The following is a 15,417-nucleotide window of genomic DNA, read 5'->3' as shown; positions in this document are numbered from 1 at the left end:
CGCAATCAATATGATCAACAGTTGGATTGACTGTGTATCTTTCTAACTTTTCAGCGACTACAGCTTATCTCTGAGCACTGCTCCCACCTGCTGCTGCAGTCGGAGTTTGTCCTCTTCGAGCTGTCTCATCTTCAACCTCTCGAGTTCAACTTGATGCACACAATCCTCTTTGGCTCTCCGGATAGAGTCCTGAAGTTCTTGCAGGTTCCGTTCACGTTCTAATTTCAGTTCCTTTCTTTCTCTTTGAACCTGACAACAGATGCATCCGTCAGAGGTTGGCTTGCTCTGGGCTACATGACACTTGTCCAGTACTCTCTCATCCTTATATACAATGTTCAGAATATGTACAAATTTATCTCCATGTCCTTTGCCATTATTAGAATTAATGTTTAAACATACTGAAATGCCAAATTTTAATCCATCATTTAATTCTAATATAAAAAGTACCTCCAAAACTCCATACATGACTTGCAATAAACTCAACCAAAAAGGCCCTAATCACTTAAAATTCCTATTTGAATAAAACCCACTGTATTTCCTAAGCAAATATGCCCAAGTTTCTTTTCTTCTTTAGCCATTTCTTATATTCTGAGGGTGCCTGGGTGGCTCAGTCGGTTAAGCATCTGACTCAGTCTAAGATTCTTTCTTCCTCTTCCTCTACCCGTTTTTATTTGCACATACTCTTTATCAAATAAATAAAAAATCTTTAAAAAAAAAAACAGGGCACCTGGGTAGCTCAATGGGTTAAGCCTCTGCCTTCGGCTCAAGTCATGATTTCAGGGTCCTGAGATCAAGTCCTGCATCGGGTTCTCTGCTCAGCGGGGAGCCTGCTTCCCTCTCTCTCTCTGCCTGCCTCTCTGCTTACTTGTGATCTCTCTCTGTGTGTCAAATAAATAAATAAAATCTTAAAAAAAAAAAAAAAAAACCACAAATGGGGCTGCCTGGCTGGCTCAGTCAGTTAAGCAACTGATGTTCAATCTCAACTCAGGTGTTGATTTGCGGGTGAAGCCTAGCAAAACGTGGAGCCCACCGAAAACAAACATTCTGCCTAGTAACACAGAAGGTGACTCAGCCTTAGTATTGATGTTTGACCTTAAATATATCAGTTTCCAAATCATTTTAGAAATTCCAGAAAATATATGAGGACAAAGTCAGGGAGATATGCTGAAAAAAATTTTGAGAAACACGTGTGGTTAGGGAAGGGGCATATAAATTTAATGTGGAAGAAATTCTAATTATTTTGAAACTTCTGTAGTAATTTAAATAAATACTTTGGGTAAAATTCAGTAAGACCTAACAAAATGGCTAGGTAGGCATAGCACTAACAGAAGTTTTCATCCATCCTTTGGAGCTAACCTTTAATGGTCAACCAAGAAGGGTATTCCGTTCTTACTGAGAACAAGGGCAGAAGGCTGGGCCATGAGCTTGTACTACATTTTCTCTATGTGGGAAACTTCACCAAAAGTCTCTACCATTGCAGATGTCAGCCAAAGCTGGCTGAGTAACAACATTTCTGATAAATACTTTGTTATCTACTCTGCCCATTCTGACCTCTTAATGAATAGCACTTTTCTCCATCATGTCCACAAGACCATTTCCATGAGATGGATTTCGTACGAACACAAAGGAAAAGTAATAGCATGTACCTAGAGTGCAGATTCTGGAAAATGAAGACATAAGACAGGAATAGTTACCTCCGATTCTGCAAGGACAAGCTGCTGCTCTCGCTTCTCTAAGTCAATTAGGGTTTTTTGAAGTTTTCCTTCTAGAACAGTATATTCAGCCACCTACAGTACAATAAAAGAAAAATTACCTTTTCCCCCAAATCAAAACATGAACAAAGTCAACACTGCATACATTTTAACATACTGAAACATATGATGTGGGAACAGGAAAATCATGAATTATATCCACCAATTCAAAGCAGAAATTCTTGCTAGTACTCTAAGGAAGGAAGCCCCTCTAGCGTCTGCTTGGCTATCTCAAGAGACATTCAGTTTCCTGAGGAAGCTCGTTCTCCCACTGGACAATTAAACTGCCAGTAAAATCCTATGTTCAGTCAACATCCAGTTCCTTAAAAATCTGCCTTGGTCACTATGCCAGTATTTCTCTGATGCCCCCTTCATCACTTATGCTCCTTCCCTAGAACTACTTCTGTTGCTAGGTCAGCTCATCAGTTTCAAGTCCATCCTCCTCATGGTTCAGATCCAACTCTTCCCCGCAGTTCCAATAACTGACCTCATGATTACTTCTGACCTCATGATTAGCCTCGTACCCTGGCTGCCGTAGGCCTGCAGTCCTGCTGTGAGTCCCGTTCACAGTAAGAGGTGTGCTAGCACAGCCTACACAGCATGTAGGACTCTTTGACAGTTTCCTGTCCTTCATTTCTAACTGATCATTTTTACTAGGACTTTCTGAACCTCACCAATTAGTCTCCACAGCCCAGGCCACATATTAATCATTTTCCCATAGTCAACAGGAACTCAGTTTTATTCTCCCGAACCTTACTTGTAATCCTTAGAAGAAAAAAATATCTGTCTTCACGTATTTGAATCTGGTGATAGCCATCATATATCCTCTGAGTCTTTTTTCTTCTCCAAGATAAACACAAGTTTTAGCAATTATTCACATATTACCATTTTCACATCTAGTATCTTGGATTTAATCTAGAGTCTAGATTGTAGACTAGGTCTTTTCCAAAAAAAATGTGGTACCCGATGTGATCTCACTACTTCAGAAGCCAAAGAATGTTCCCCGCCAGCGACAAGAACAGCAAGTACATTACCTTGGTCTAAACTCACATGTGCTATTTCAGGATCCTAATCACACCATTTGCTATGTTGGAGAAATTCCCCCAAGGCTTTTGTTTTTAAACCTGGGATAACTATACCCACACATCTATTGTCCAGAAGACTGCTGTAACTACAGAATTTGACATCTGTCCTCATTAAACTTTATTTCAATGACTTAGGCCCAACATACCAACCAATCATGATCACTTACGTAAGAATTCTGTTAATTCTACCACCTACTTTTGGTTTATCTAAAAAAACAAAACAAAACAAACAAACAAAAAACCAACTAAGTGTGCCCTACCTCCTTATAAAGTCATAGAGAGACACAGAAACAGGATGGTGAGTCAGAATTCCAATGTTCTGCCCCTGGCAACGCAAATGCGTGAGTTCCCAGAGCTCTGTCTCAGGTGGTGTCCTTTCCTGCTACATGACCTCTGCAGATGACCTGAGGCACCTACCATCACGTATATGAAGAACTCCCAAATCCAGACTGCCAAGTCAACCCCCTCCAGAGATTCAGACCTCGAATCTACTGCATATACCATTACTCCCTAGATTATCTCAAACTCAAAAATGTTTAAAAACTGGAAATCACCATCATTTAAGTAACGAGTTTTTATGGCAAACCTAGCAGGTATGGGTAAAATAAAGTCCTGTGGTACTTATATTTTGAGGGAAGACCCAACTATGAACAAGGAAGTGGATATTTAAGGTAATCTGAAGTAAATGCCAGGATAAAAATAAGGAGAATGAGTGTCTAGTTGGTGGCCAGGAGCAAAGGAAGAAGGCATATTTCTAAAAGATTATCCTGAACAGAGACCAGAAAGTACTTCTAACAAAAGGACATTCCATAGATCCTGACGTGGGGGAAGGCCAGGTTGTTAAGAACAAACTGTAGCAGCAGGCTGACAGAAATGAGGTCACAGAGGCAGCCAGGAGGTAGATCACATAAGGCCTTGAGGCCTTGTAGGACCCAGTAAACCATGGGAGTTTTACTCTATGTGCCAGGAGGAGCATCACAGGTTTTTAAGTCAAGGAGTGCATTGTCTGACTTCTGGTACCAGAAGTGAGCTACCGGGGTCAGGAAAGAGAAAGGGATACTGAGTTAAGAAGTAAGAAGTAACTAGTCATCTGTGAGACACATAAAGTCATAAAGGAGGGAGCTCAAAGTGGTTTGTTTCCAGGATACATATTCAACGTGGAGCCATGAGGATTTGTTAATAAACTAGATGTGGAATCAGAGAGTCAAGGATAACTTGCCTGTAGCCTGAGGAGCAGAGTAAAAGGTGTCCCCATTTATTTATTAAGAGATGGAATCAACAGGAACAAACTTATACAGGAGGGAGATACAGAGCTTGTTTTTAGGCAGGTTACATTTGAGTTGCTTATGAGACAGTCAATAGACAGTGTCAACAGCCAAGTGCAGAGTCCAGGGAAGACGCAGGGGATGCAAGCAGATAAAAGTTATATATAATACATGTATATTATGTACACTATGCGTACTTGTACCTAACTCATATAGGACAATCAGAAAGTGGATGACAACACCTGAAGAAATGTAAAAACAGAGGGGCGCCTGGGTGGCTCAGTGGGTTAAGCCGCTGCCTTCGGCTCAGGTCATGATCTCAGGGTCCTGGGATCGAGTCCCACATCGGGCTCTCTGCTCAGCAGCAAGCCTGCTTCCTCCTCTCTCTCTCTCTGCCTGCCTCTTTGCCTACTTGTGATCTCTCTCTAAAAAAAAAAAAAAAAAATTTAAAAAAAAAAAAAAAAAAAAAAAGAAATGTAAAAACAGAAAAGAGATTTAAGGACTGGGCCTTGGGGCAAGCCAATAAACCCAGCAGAGGCTGAAGGGAAAAAATGTCTCAGCACGAAAGTGGGGGAGACGAGTGAATTCAGTAGACAGGAGGAGAGGTCAAGCAGAGAAGTGTTTTAGAAAGGGCAAGACCAAACTGGGTGAGCATGAGGGAGAGGGAATAGAGTCATCAGGGAAAGCAGGAGGAGTGGAGGGTAGCCGTGAGTATTCCTTAAGTCTTCAGATGGTAAACCTCGTTAATGCCTTTTCTTTAACTCCCATTCCGCTTTTCTCCACCACCTTATCACAGCTCTGACTTTTGGGCCTTCATCTCCTTTTATATCTATTATTGCCTCCCTGGTCTTCCTGACTTGAGCTTTACCCTCCTCCACTCTCTGCCCACTAGACTTCCACCAGAAAAACTGTCTGAAAATGAAAATCTCATTTCCTTGTTCTCTTACATAAAAGTCTTCATTAAAAAAAGTAAGTTTCTCAAATTTCTACCTTTCCCAAGCTGGGTTACCAGCTGAACCACAGAACATAACAAATGATTCAAGTAAGTATTTTCTCTGTCTCCTCCTAAAATGGCACACGACTATACCAACACATAGAAGCACAGGCTAAAATTAATCCATCAGCAACCCTGGATGCTGGCAGGCATTAGGCCTTAATTCTCTCAGGAAACCCTGGCTGAGAAAGTCTGCAGCATCAAGTATAACCTCCTCAAAATGGAACAGAACAGAATTTATATTCCATAAACCTCTCTATACCTTATTTCTTGAGGCATATTCTTTCCTCCCTCCTTCCCACATCAAACTACATACAGTTTTCTTAACGCCAAGCCAATTTCAAACTTCTTTGTTTGGAATGTCCCTTGAGTCCACCTAGTAGTATCTGCTAATCTGTATCAAAGTGAATGCATTATCTTATCCATAAAACACTTCCTCACATTATTCCCTTATGTAGAACTGAGGTCTTCCTTCTTTGTGGGTACACGATAGCAATCTTTTGCTATCTGATGGAAGTCATGCAGAAGACAGAAGAAACATGATGTCAGCTATGCAGAAGGCAGGACAAGAGTATCATACTCATACAACATTAGTTTAAGACACATTCATTACTTAACAATCACTGGGTTTAGCTCATCAGTCTATACAACCAGGTCTTTAGCAATATACTGGATTCTGGAAATACAGATTTGGAATATTTCACTTTTCCCACAAGGCCTCAAGGCCCCAAGTGGATGGTAGATATAGGTCATTATGTTATCTGTTTCAAGGTTAACTAACCCTTCATTTATTTGGGGGGAAAGTTTATGTATAACTCCAGAGAATAATAAATTATTTTATCAAACAGAAAAATTTCCACTAAAATAATCTGCTCCTTCTCAGGGAACAAAATAATCCCTCCAAAATGGTCCCAGAACATGACCACAAAATATTAACTGATAGACTAATAAACCCAATCACCCACAAGGATATATACAATTAGATGCCTATCATAAGCTTAAAATATTAATTTGTTATTATGAAATACTGGTGTCTTGCAGATCTGACTCCATGTAGTTTTATTTACTACCTATACTCCTTCACCACTACATCCTGAATTGGTGGGCTATTAGCTAGTTAGCATCTTTTTGGTAAGGCAAGATGGAAGTTCCTCATAATAAGCAGATGAGTTCCATTTTACTATTAACTAGTTATTTTGTGCCAAAGAGCAGAAATAAGAAGAACTTTAAATGGCTGCATAGTATGTTCCACCAATATTACCCAGACTCCTTCAGATGAACTTTCTAAGTATTGAAAGAGTTATACATTGAAGAAAACAGGTAAATAAAGTGAAAATGAATGAACAGAAAAGGCTCACACATTTTAGACCTAAAATAGTACAGTGAGATTCTCAGAGAATTCAGCTTGAAAGGTTTCATCCTACTAAGGAAAAAATTGTTTTTTTCTCCCCTAATGGACTTAATTTTACAGTAACTTATCAAGTTTTAGAAAACAGATCTCATCTGAGTTGACCATATTCTTGTAAGATGGAGCACACCCTACACTAGATGACTTGTTACTGTTCAGTGTATTTCAGTCGAAATACAATGGCAACATCCAATGTACTTTTTGATGGGACTAATTCAAATAAACAGCTCAGCCACTTACTAGACAAATTTCATATTCCATTTTCTGAGCAGAGCCCTTACTAACTAGTCAGAAGCTTGTCAATTCAAGCTGAAATGGTAGGAGAAATTGTATATATGGGAAGCCAATTGAGAAGATTAAAAAGCAAAATTACAACCAACCAAAAATGACTTTTTTTCAATTCATTACATAAAAACTGATTTTTCTTTCTTTCCTTTTTTTTTTTGGCACTAGAAAGCTCAATTCGGGCACAAGCTGGATTTGTCAAAATTATTAACTAAAAAATGTTTCAAGATTGGACTTTTGCAAACCTCAACCCTGGAAAATTCTTCAACAGCATTTAAAAAATGGTACAACAATAAACTCGTCTTGGGGCGCCTGGGCTGCTCAGTGGGTTAAAGCCTCTGCCTTTGGCTCAGGTCATGATCTCAGGGTCCTGGGATCGAGCCCCACATCGGGCTCTCTGCTCAGCAGGGAGCCTGGTTCCCTCTCTCTCTCTGCTTGCCTGTCTGCCTGCTTGTGCTCTTTCTGTCAAATAAATAAATAAATAATCTTTAAAAATTAAAAACAAAGAAACTCCAATAAACTCGTCTTGCCTTAAAAGCTAAATGAAAAATTCAAAAACTTTAAATATTATATGGCTCACTCAGATGCAATTCATAAAGGATACTTGAGAACTATAAATGCTACTTAATATACAAGTCATATTTAATACAAATACACACATACTATAAAGTTTTTGTGAGGGCCTCTGACTTTTCAATTTCGGTTATTTGCATATTAAAGAACAGATGCTTTAAAGTAGTCCTATTATCTTTTTCTTATAACTCACTGGTTTTTCACATTTTTAATGGTTGAGAATTAAGGGAGATAAAGTTCTGTTCCTTTCAAGTCAAAGGCTTGGGGGCCTTCTGCTCAGTCTACCCACAGAAGACTAACTGCCCTGACCTCCCCCAAAACACAACTGGAACAACCCACACAAAACAACTGCTTTCACACACTGAAGAATGGGTGGCCTGGGACCATCATCCCTGACAGAGCAGAAAAAAATGAGGCCCTAAAAGGAACTCTAGTGCACTTCCTAGAGGCATTTTCCAGACACTAGTTCAGAGAAGGGGGGACCCAGCAGAGCCTCACAATCTGGCTGAGTTGAGGCAATAGGTGAGTGAAGAGACAGAGGTGAGTCAAGTTCATGAGGGAGGAGGGAGATGCAGAGAAAGTGAGCCCCAGAGATGTGCAGAGTAGTCTACAACCCCGCAAGGCTGGGACATTACCACTGGAAAGCTGTAGGATGAAGCATTCCCAGAGCTCGGACAGGTCTAAGAGGAGTGTGTGTTCTTACCTGTCCGATGGGAGAGATGCTGTAACACACCAGGCATCTACATAATCCTATGGAGCCCAAGCAGAATGGGGTGTTCTCAACTCACCCTAGCCAAACTAAATTTAAAGGATCCTACTCATCCCAAGTAACATCACGTCACGACAAGATCCATCAACTGACAATGTAAAGTTCACAATTTCTGGTATCTAACAAAAAATTATCCATCATGCTAAGGAGAAAATGTAACCTATGACCAGGTGAAAAAATCAACAGAAAGGGACCTCAAAATGATATAGATGTTGGAATAAGTAGATAATATATTATAAAAATATTGTAGATACTAAAAAGGAAAACATGACCATGAGGAAAAGTGGAATATGTTTAAAAAAAAAAAAGGAAAAAGGTCCTAATGGACCTTTCAAAGATGAAAAGTGCAGTATATGAAATGAAAAATTATGCTCAATTAGGTTCATGGCAATTTAGACCCTTCAGAAGACAAGACAGGTGAACCTCAAGTCCCACCTCTAAAAACACCCAAAATGAAGCACCGAGAGAAAAAATCTAAAAGCAGATTTAAACCCAAGCATATTAAAAAAAACAAAATAACAAACCCCTAGCATGTCCGTAATTACCAATTAAAAAAATGGTTGAAGTCAGAGAAGAAAATAAAGTAACTTCCAAAAACATTCTAGTCAGTACCCTGCTCCTATCTCCTGGTCAAGTGTAGCAAACCATCCTGCCATTGGCGTCTTCTCCCACTTATAGATACATCATTAACCACTAATACAAAAGTTACATTTCAGTATTTGCAACACGTCTAATTTTGAGGGTTTTTGTTTTACACAATAACTTGAGTGTGAATAGGTTAAGTACTGAACTTCTGCTTTCTGGATTAAGATCAGATGGTCTCATTTTCTTTTTAAAGATGCCATTTTTTCCAGAATTAAGTTCTTTAAAAGGGCTTCTAAGTTTCTGATTTTTTTTATTAACAAATCATAACATTTATATATACTTAAATGTCTTTTCTTTTTACATACAGAAGTAGGCTTTTTTCCTAGAGTATTCATTTTTTGAAAGAATAATACATTTGCAGGGTTCAAAATCGAAAAAGCACCTAACAGCTTAAGAGAAAGGCCTTCCTCCTATTCCTGACCCATTCATCCACTTTACCCAAGCCAATGTACAACCACTATAACTTCGATATTCCACAGATTTTCTTTAATGCATGTACCAGGTACTGTCGTTAATAGTTTCCCTTTCCACCTTTGATGTCTACAGATGCGATTACCTTTTTCTTTACAAGCGATTCTCTCTCCCGGTCTCTTTTCTTCCATTCCTCTGCAAGAGCCTGCATATGAGCCAATTCCTTCTGCTTTAGCTACAAGAGGAAGACAAAACCGTCCCAGCAAACACATCAGTATTTCCAGCACACAAATCAGCTGTTCTGTGGTAAAGAATTAATACTGTTCACCACTATGTTTCTTCCAGGATTCTCTTTTATTCCTAAACTAAACAAAGGGAAGGCCTGAGGCAAGGAATGCCCATATGAGAATAAAGCTAACGTAAGACCTGTTCGCTCTCTTGTTTCCAGAAGGATGATTCCAGGCTCCAGGAGGGAACGCTACACGAGGGCCTGAAACTAAAGGAAACATTCAAGTATTCAAACTTTGCCTTGTAACCTTCAGTCTGAATCCTGCCCCAGAGTCACGGAGAAAGTTTAGGGGAATTCTGTGTAGCTTCTGCCCACTTGTCATTTATGGAGTACTTTTTTATTGTTTTTCTGTAAGAGCAAAGCATTCTGGATATTCAGAGGGACTGGGTAGGGTACCCAATGGACAGAGGGAGAAAAGCCTTACGGAGAAGAAAAGCAATGTAGTCAGTGGATAAAGTCACCTGATTTTCAAAAATGTCTTCCTGCATCTCTTTCCACATTTCCAGCTCCAGAGCAGCTTTGTATTCTAAGGTTTCTCGAGGCTCTGTCTGGACTTCTGAAGGACAAGGTGCCGGAGGAACGGAAGGTGGCTTTTGCTGCACAGCAGATAAACCCTGACATCGGAACAAAAATGAAATGAATCCCACACGCTCACACCCGCAGTGCAGGAGATCCACCGTAAGGAGTCAGGTTTCATTTTCAGGGATACTGACCTGAGACGAATCAGAGACAAGGATCTCACGCATTTTTACGAGTCCATAATCTTCGAGAGTTACTGTGTAAGAAAGATCCATTATCCTGTTGTTTGACCTACAGATGGATCAGAAATATCTTAAAATTCATGGAAACCCTTTCCCATTATTGCTTCGTTTATTTCCCCAATGCTATACAGTGACTCGGTCACATTTCTTAAACCTGACACTCTCGCTACTCCAACTGCAGTTAAGTTCTCTGGGCTTCAATCAAGACCTTCCACATACAGGATCGTACTTGAGCATAAACACTCTAATTAGCACATACCCACATTTATTTTAAAATGACCTCTAACACTGTAGATGTAGAAAAATGTAAAAACCTAATGTCGGTAGGTAATCATTACTGAGCTTTCATTTCCTTCCTCTCTTCCGTTTTCTGCATGTGCAGAGGGACATGCACTCATGCACGATAAGATCAAACCATTCTGTCCCTCTCTCCATTTCCACCTGGAGCACTTTTCTGAGGTCATCAACATTAACTCAGTGTATGCTTTAATACCAATACAATATCCTAATGAATTTACATAGTAAAATTAAGAAAAAAAACAATTCCCCTCATCTTGATTATATAAAGATTATTCTGAATTCTTATTCTACCTTTTCCCTTGGACGAAGCACTTCTACATAAATCTTTTACTGGATGTGAGTGTTGCTTCAGGATAATTCCTAAATATTTGTTAATCATATGTAATTATTACAATGAGGATTTCTCTATCAGAGAACTACTAGGTGCATTTACAAAACTGTTAGAGGAGAATACAATCTTGGGTACAAGAAATGTAGCTTTGTCTAAATCTATCTGTTCCATAAATCCTTGGTCAAACACAACTTCAGTGAATGGAACCCACACATGCAAACCTTTAATAATCAATTTTTACATTTTCTTCTAATCTCATAGCCTTTAGAAGACATGAATAAAGCAAAATTAAGCACTGTCTTACCTAAGTGTCCTAAAACGTTTCTGTCTACAGAGCAGGGCAATAAAAATTAATGTTTATAACCCACAGATTTAAAAGAACTCATAATGATCTGATTATTTTCACGATTTCCTACTTATGTGACCAAACCATGGTTATTATTATTTTTTTTTTAAGATTTTTTTTATTTGGGGTGCGTGGGTGGCTCAGTGGGTTAAGCCTCTGCCTTCAGCTCAGGTCATGATCTCAGGTTCCTGAGATCAAGCCCCACATCGGGCTCTCTGCTCCATGGGGAGCCTGCTTCCCCCTCTCTCTCTGCCTGCCTCTCAGCCTACTTGTGCTCTCTCCCTGTCAAATAAACAAATAAAATCTTTTGGAAAAAAAATTTTGTTTATTTGACAGAGCTGGAGAAGGAACACAAGCAGGGGTAGTGTGAGAGGGAGCAGCAGGCTCCCTGCTGAGCAAGAAGCCCGACGCAAGGCTCCACCCCAGGATTCCCAGATCATGACCTGAGCCAAAGGCAGGCACTTAACCAACTGAGTCACCCAGGTGTCCCAAGAATGGTATTTTTAGAATAATTTTCAGTTCAGCAGAATAACTGACACTGTAAAATACCTGTTCCCAGATCCTCCAAATAAGTCAGTTTTATTCAACTCTTCACTCCCTGGAAGTAAGTAGATGTGGCGAAGAGTAAGGGAAGAGATTTCAACATTACTTTTAGGACCACAGCTTTTTACTGATCCTGATTTCTTTCTACATTCTAATTATGCTTCAAAAATCCAAGTATGTGATGTATAATGTTCAAGTTTATTTAAACTTCTGTTGCTAAATTTAAAAAGCTCAAAAGATGTCTTTTGTGGAAGACATGTGAACTTCAGTTTTTCACTGTGGTAATAAAGCCCAGGGCAGAAAAACAATACTCTTCTTAAAGTGCCAAACATTTGTAACATTCTCAGCAATTAGAATTAAAGCAGAAGTTGAAATATTGTCAAGTAGAAACAACAGTCACTCCCAATACAAGACAATGTAACAATGGATCATAAATTTGACCTTGACTTACCAAAAAAAAAAAAAAAAAAAGGCCAGAATTTACAATTGTCAGGCTTAAGGTGGGTGGGTGGGAAATACTTAAGAGCCTGAATGTTAACAGTATCACAGGGTATGGTGGTACCTGAAAGCTACAGGGGGCTAGATAGCAAAGGAGAATATAGACCCCATATGAGAACAAAAATGACAGGAAAGGACAAGGCTGTAGCCAGCTAATGAGAAGAAAAGGCAAGGGAAGGCCAGTTCTGGGAAATCCATTACCCCTGTGCAGCTATGAAAGGCACACTTTCACTGTAAGTCTGACGCCAACACTGTTCACCACTGGAACCTAAAAAGCGAGTTTTTTCTGAAGACAGGACGTTAGAAAGCTGGATTCTGGCGATCCCCAGAAGTAAATCTTTACTCATTTTATCCTTGTGCCATAATTCAACCAGCAATGGAATCCTAAGGAAAAGAGAAACCAGTGTTCGTAACTATCAGTTCTGAACTAAGGCACGGACATCTTTGAGTTTCCTGAATGTATTCAGAGATCAGAAAGGCTCGATTCCATAGGTAACAAACAGAAAATACTATCACATTTTCAACATCTCTTTCTGTGCAATAAAGAAAACCCTTCAAATACCATTCTTTTTTTTCTTCCTCCTTCTCTTTAAATTAATATGCAAATTTGAATGGCGATACCCTGAGAAAGTAAGAAGACATTTCTGATCTCACTTTTCTTCACAAATCCAATTCAGACGGCTGGATTAACACCTCCATTTTATACAGATGACCAATCAGAAAAAGCAAGCAATACACTACAGTCAACTGGTGAAGCAAGAATAAAAAGTAAATAGCTTGCTCGTATTTATCTTCACATATTAACAAAAAAACGAGAATACTTTTCAGAGTTTCTTCTTTACTCGTAGACTGTATTAACACAGGTCTTCCATGCAAATCAAGACAAATAAGACATGAAAATCTACAAAGAGCCTCCATAACTACATTAAAACTTGACATCAGAAGGACAAACATCACCGCCCTTCTTAGCACATTTATTTCTAGGTTTTTTTGTTTGGGTTTTTTTTCTAGGTTTTCAAACGCACTGATTGATGTGAGTCTAAAACTCTAGGAATTCCTCTTGTTAACAGGGTATCAATTTTCCAGACTGACTTCAGAGCTTACGCACCGTATGTGTATTACCTTAAGAAGGTATCCTGCAGCTGATGAGGGAGAGTTGCAAAATCAAATGCACAGTAAGACTGTGGAAGAAAAACCTCCATGTTTTTGCGAACTTCTATGGGAGGATTAGTCATAATGGGAGCTGCGCTACCAAAGAATGGATAGGAGTACCTAGAATGTAAGAAAAACAAAGTCCTATGATACACTTGACAGATAAAACTTAGTCTGTTTTTTAAAAATAAACTATGAATATAATGAACAAATACAATTTTTAAAATTGGTAGATGGTACAAATACATGATGGTTTTAGGCCTAACACCAACTTTAAAATACTGCCAATACTGTCAGTGTTGACATAGAAACTGTAGCAGTTCTAGAGAAAAGCATTCTGTGTACAGCAGTAGTTCCCAAAGCTGCTTTACAAGTGATCCTAGAATGACCTTCTGGGGAAGAATTCTGGTATTTTGAAGGCAATGACACCAAATAAGGAAGAGCTGATCATTTTGACACATTCTAAGTAAGACTAAGATTTAGGAAGGACAATGAGGCCACTAAACAAAGACCAAGCTGCTATTTGTTTAGGAGTTCCTTGAGGGCACAGGGTCCCATGTTTTTTATCTGTGCTGTCCCAGGAACAAATAAACAGTTTGGGGCACAGAATAAACATTCAAGAAATACTTGCTGAATTTAATTTCAAAACTTATTTTCTTTATTCAATAATCTCTTGATGTTTATGGACTAAAAAAACTCCTAGTCAGCGCCAAAAGGGTGCACCCCTGGCATTCTGTCTTTGAAAATCAAGGATGAAAGCAGATGAGTAATGAGTACCAAGTCTTTCTTCCTGTCATCGCAGAAGCCGCACCAGATTAAATGGGAGGCTGCCTGACTACTGCAGCACTTACTTTGTATTGACAACATAATGCTCACTTAAATTTCATCTTCTACCTTGTTATCCATTAGGAAAACTGGGGCTTAAAGCCTAGTAGTGAAAACTCCTTTTCCTACAACTAAGAATCCTGTGCCCGTACTCACTTCATACATAATTACACATCACTGAAATCAGGTCATCTCAAAAATCCCATTATGCAGTTGCCAACTGCAGTTTCATGATAGTTCATGAGAGCACAACACCATAAGATTTCTCAAACTCAAAGGTAAAGTGTTTTTTAAAAAGCCATAAAATGACTTCCAAGACAGAACCAATGGCCCTTATCATCAAGTGAATTCCATGGAGGGTGTGTAAGTGAATCTTAACTGTACCATTGGTTTATGGTACTCTCCCCCTTTTCTTTGCCAACTGGACTTCTGGCCTCCCTCATGTATTAACCTCCTTCTCAATGTGTCTTCTTCACGAGGCTGAGCACTTTGTTTATATGACCCATAAACCCCCTAACATCAGGCACACAGGTATTCATGATTCAATGATGGCCCACAAGACAGGACTGAACCACAAAAACTACAAACGAGTACCTACTAAGTGGGCTGGTTCAAGGCTTCCCCCTCACAGCTTCTAATTTCACATTATCAGTATTTCTATGCTCTGGCTAACAACATCTCTAAGCACCCTGAGGTCACAGTCTCTACCAGCAGCAGTAAAGAGATCTCAGTTAGAAAACTAGAGGGAAAAAGACAAAAAGGTAAAGTAGAAAGTCAATAATAATTCTATTTCTAAAAACCATTTTAAGGGATGTTTTAGAAACCCTCTGAGAAAAGCTCTATTTGTGAGATAAGCCTTTTTTTTTATTTTGGGCCCTCCATTTTCATAATGATTCTCGGCCTCTAACAAGAGGCAAAAAGCAAAACAAGCTGTGACAGAGAGACACCTGTTCTGTGAATTCACAATCAGACTCAGTGTTGAGTCCCTTTGATTCTGTCCGTTATTCACACCAAAGTCCAGAGGATTTTGGAAATCTAACAACTGAAAAATGAGATACAAGTATGAGTTAATTTATGCATCAGCAAAGCAGGTATACCTTAATACCATCAGGGAGCACTGTGTAGTGGTGAACATTTCTGCCAACGGAAATCCCAAATGACAGAAAAGATTTTCACATTTTAAAAA

The 15,417-nt window shown here is 39.2% G+C and overlaps 1 protein-coding gene across 4 annotated transcripts in view; it reads right to left on the bottom strand.

Annotated features, from left to right (window-relative positions):
* CEP120 (centrosomal protein 120) overlaps positions 1-15,417 on the bottom strand; it is a 79,435-nt gene that overhangs the window by 25,322 nt on the left and 38,696 nt on the right. For all 4 annotated transcript variants that reach the window (XM_059418424.1, XM_059418425.1, XM_059418426.1 and 1 more), the window contains 7 exons: positions 13,377-13,526; positions 12,456-12,638; positions 10,189-10,285; positions 9,937-10,089; positions 9,332-9,421; positions 1,695-1,787; positions 88-249 (listed from right to left, as the gene is read on the bottom strand). In XM_059418424.1, coding sequence (XP_059274407.1) covers positions 88-249; positions 1,695-1,787; positions 9,332-9,421; positions 9,937-10,089; positions 10,189-10,285; positions 12,456-12,638; positions 13,377-13,526 — 928 coding nt within the window. The remainder of the gene's footprint in view (positions 1-87; positions 250-1,694; positions 1,788-9,331; positions 9,422-9,936; positions 10,090-10,188; positions 10,286-12,455; positions 12,639-13,376; positions 13,527-15,417) is intronic.

The sequence above is a fragment of the Mustela nigripes genome, chromosome 12 (genome assembly GCF_022355385.1).
Source record: "Mustela nigripes isolate SB6536 chromosome 12, MUSNIG.SB6536, whole genome shotgun sequence".
NCBI classification, from domain to species: domain Eukaryota; kingdom Metazoa; phylum Chordata; class Mammalia; order Carnivora; family Mustelidae; genus Mustela; species Mustela nigripes.
This window is presented reverse-complemented; position numbering and strand designations above follow the sequence as displayed.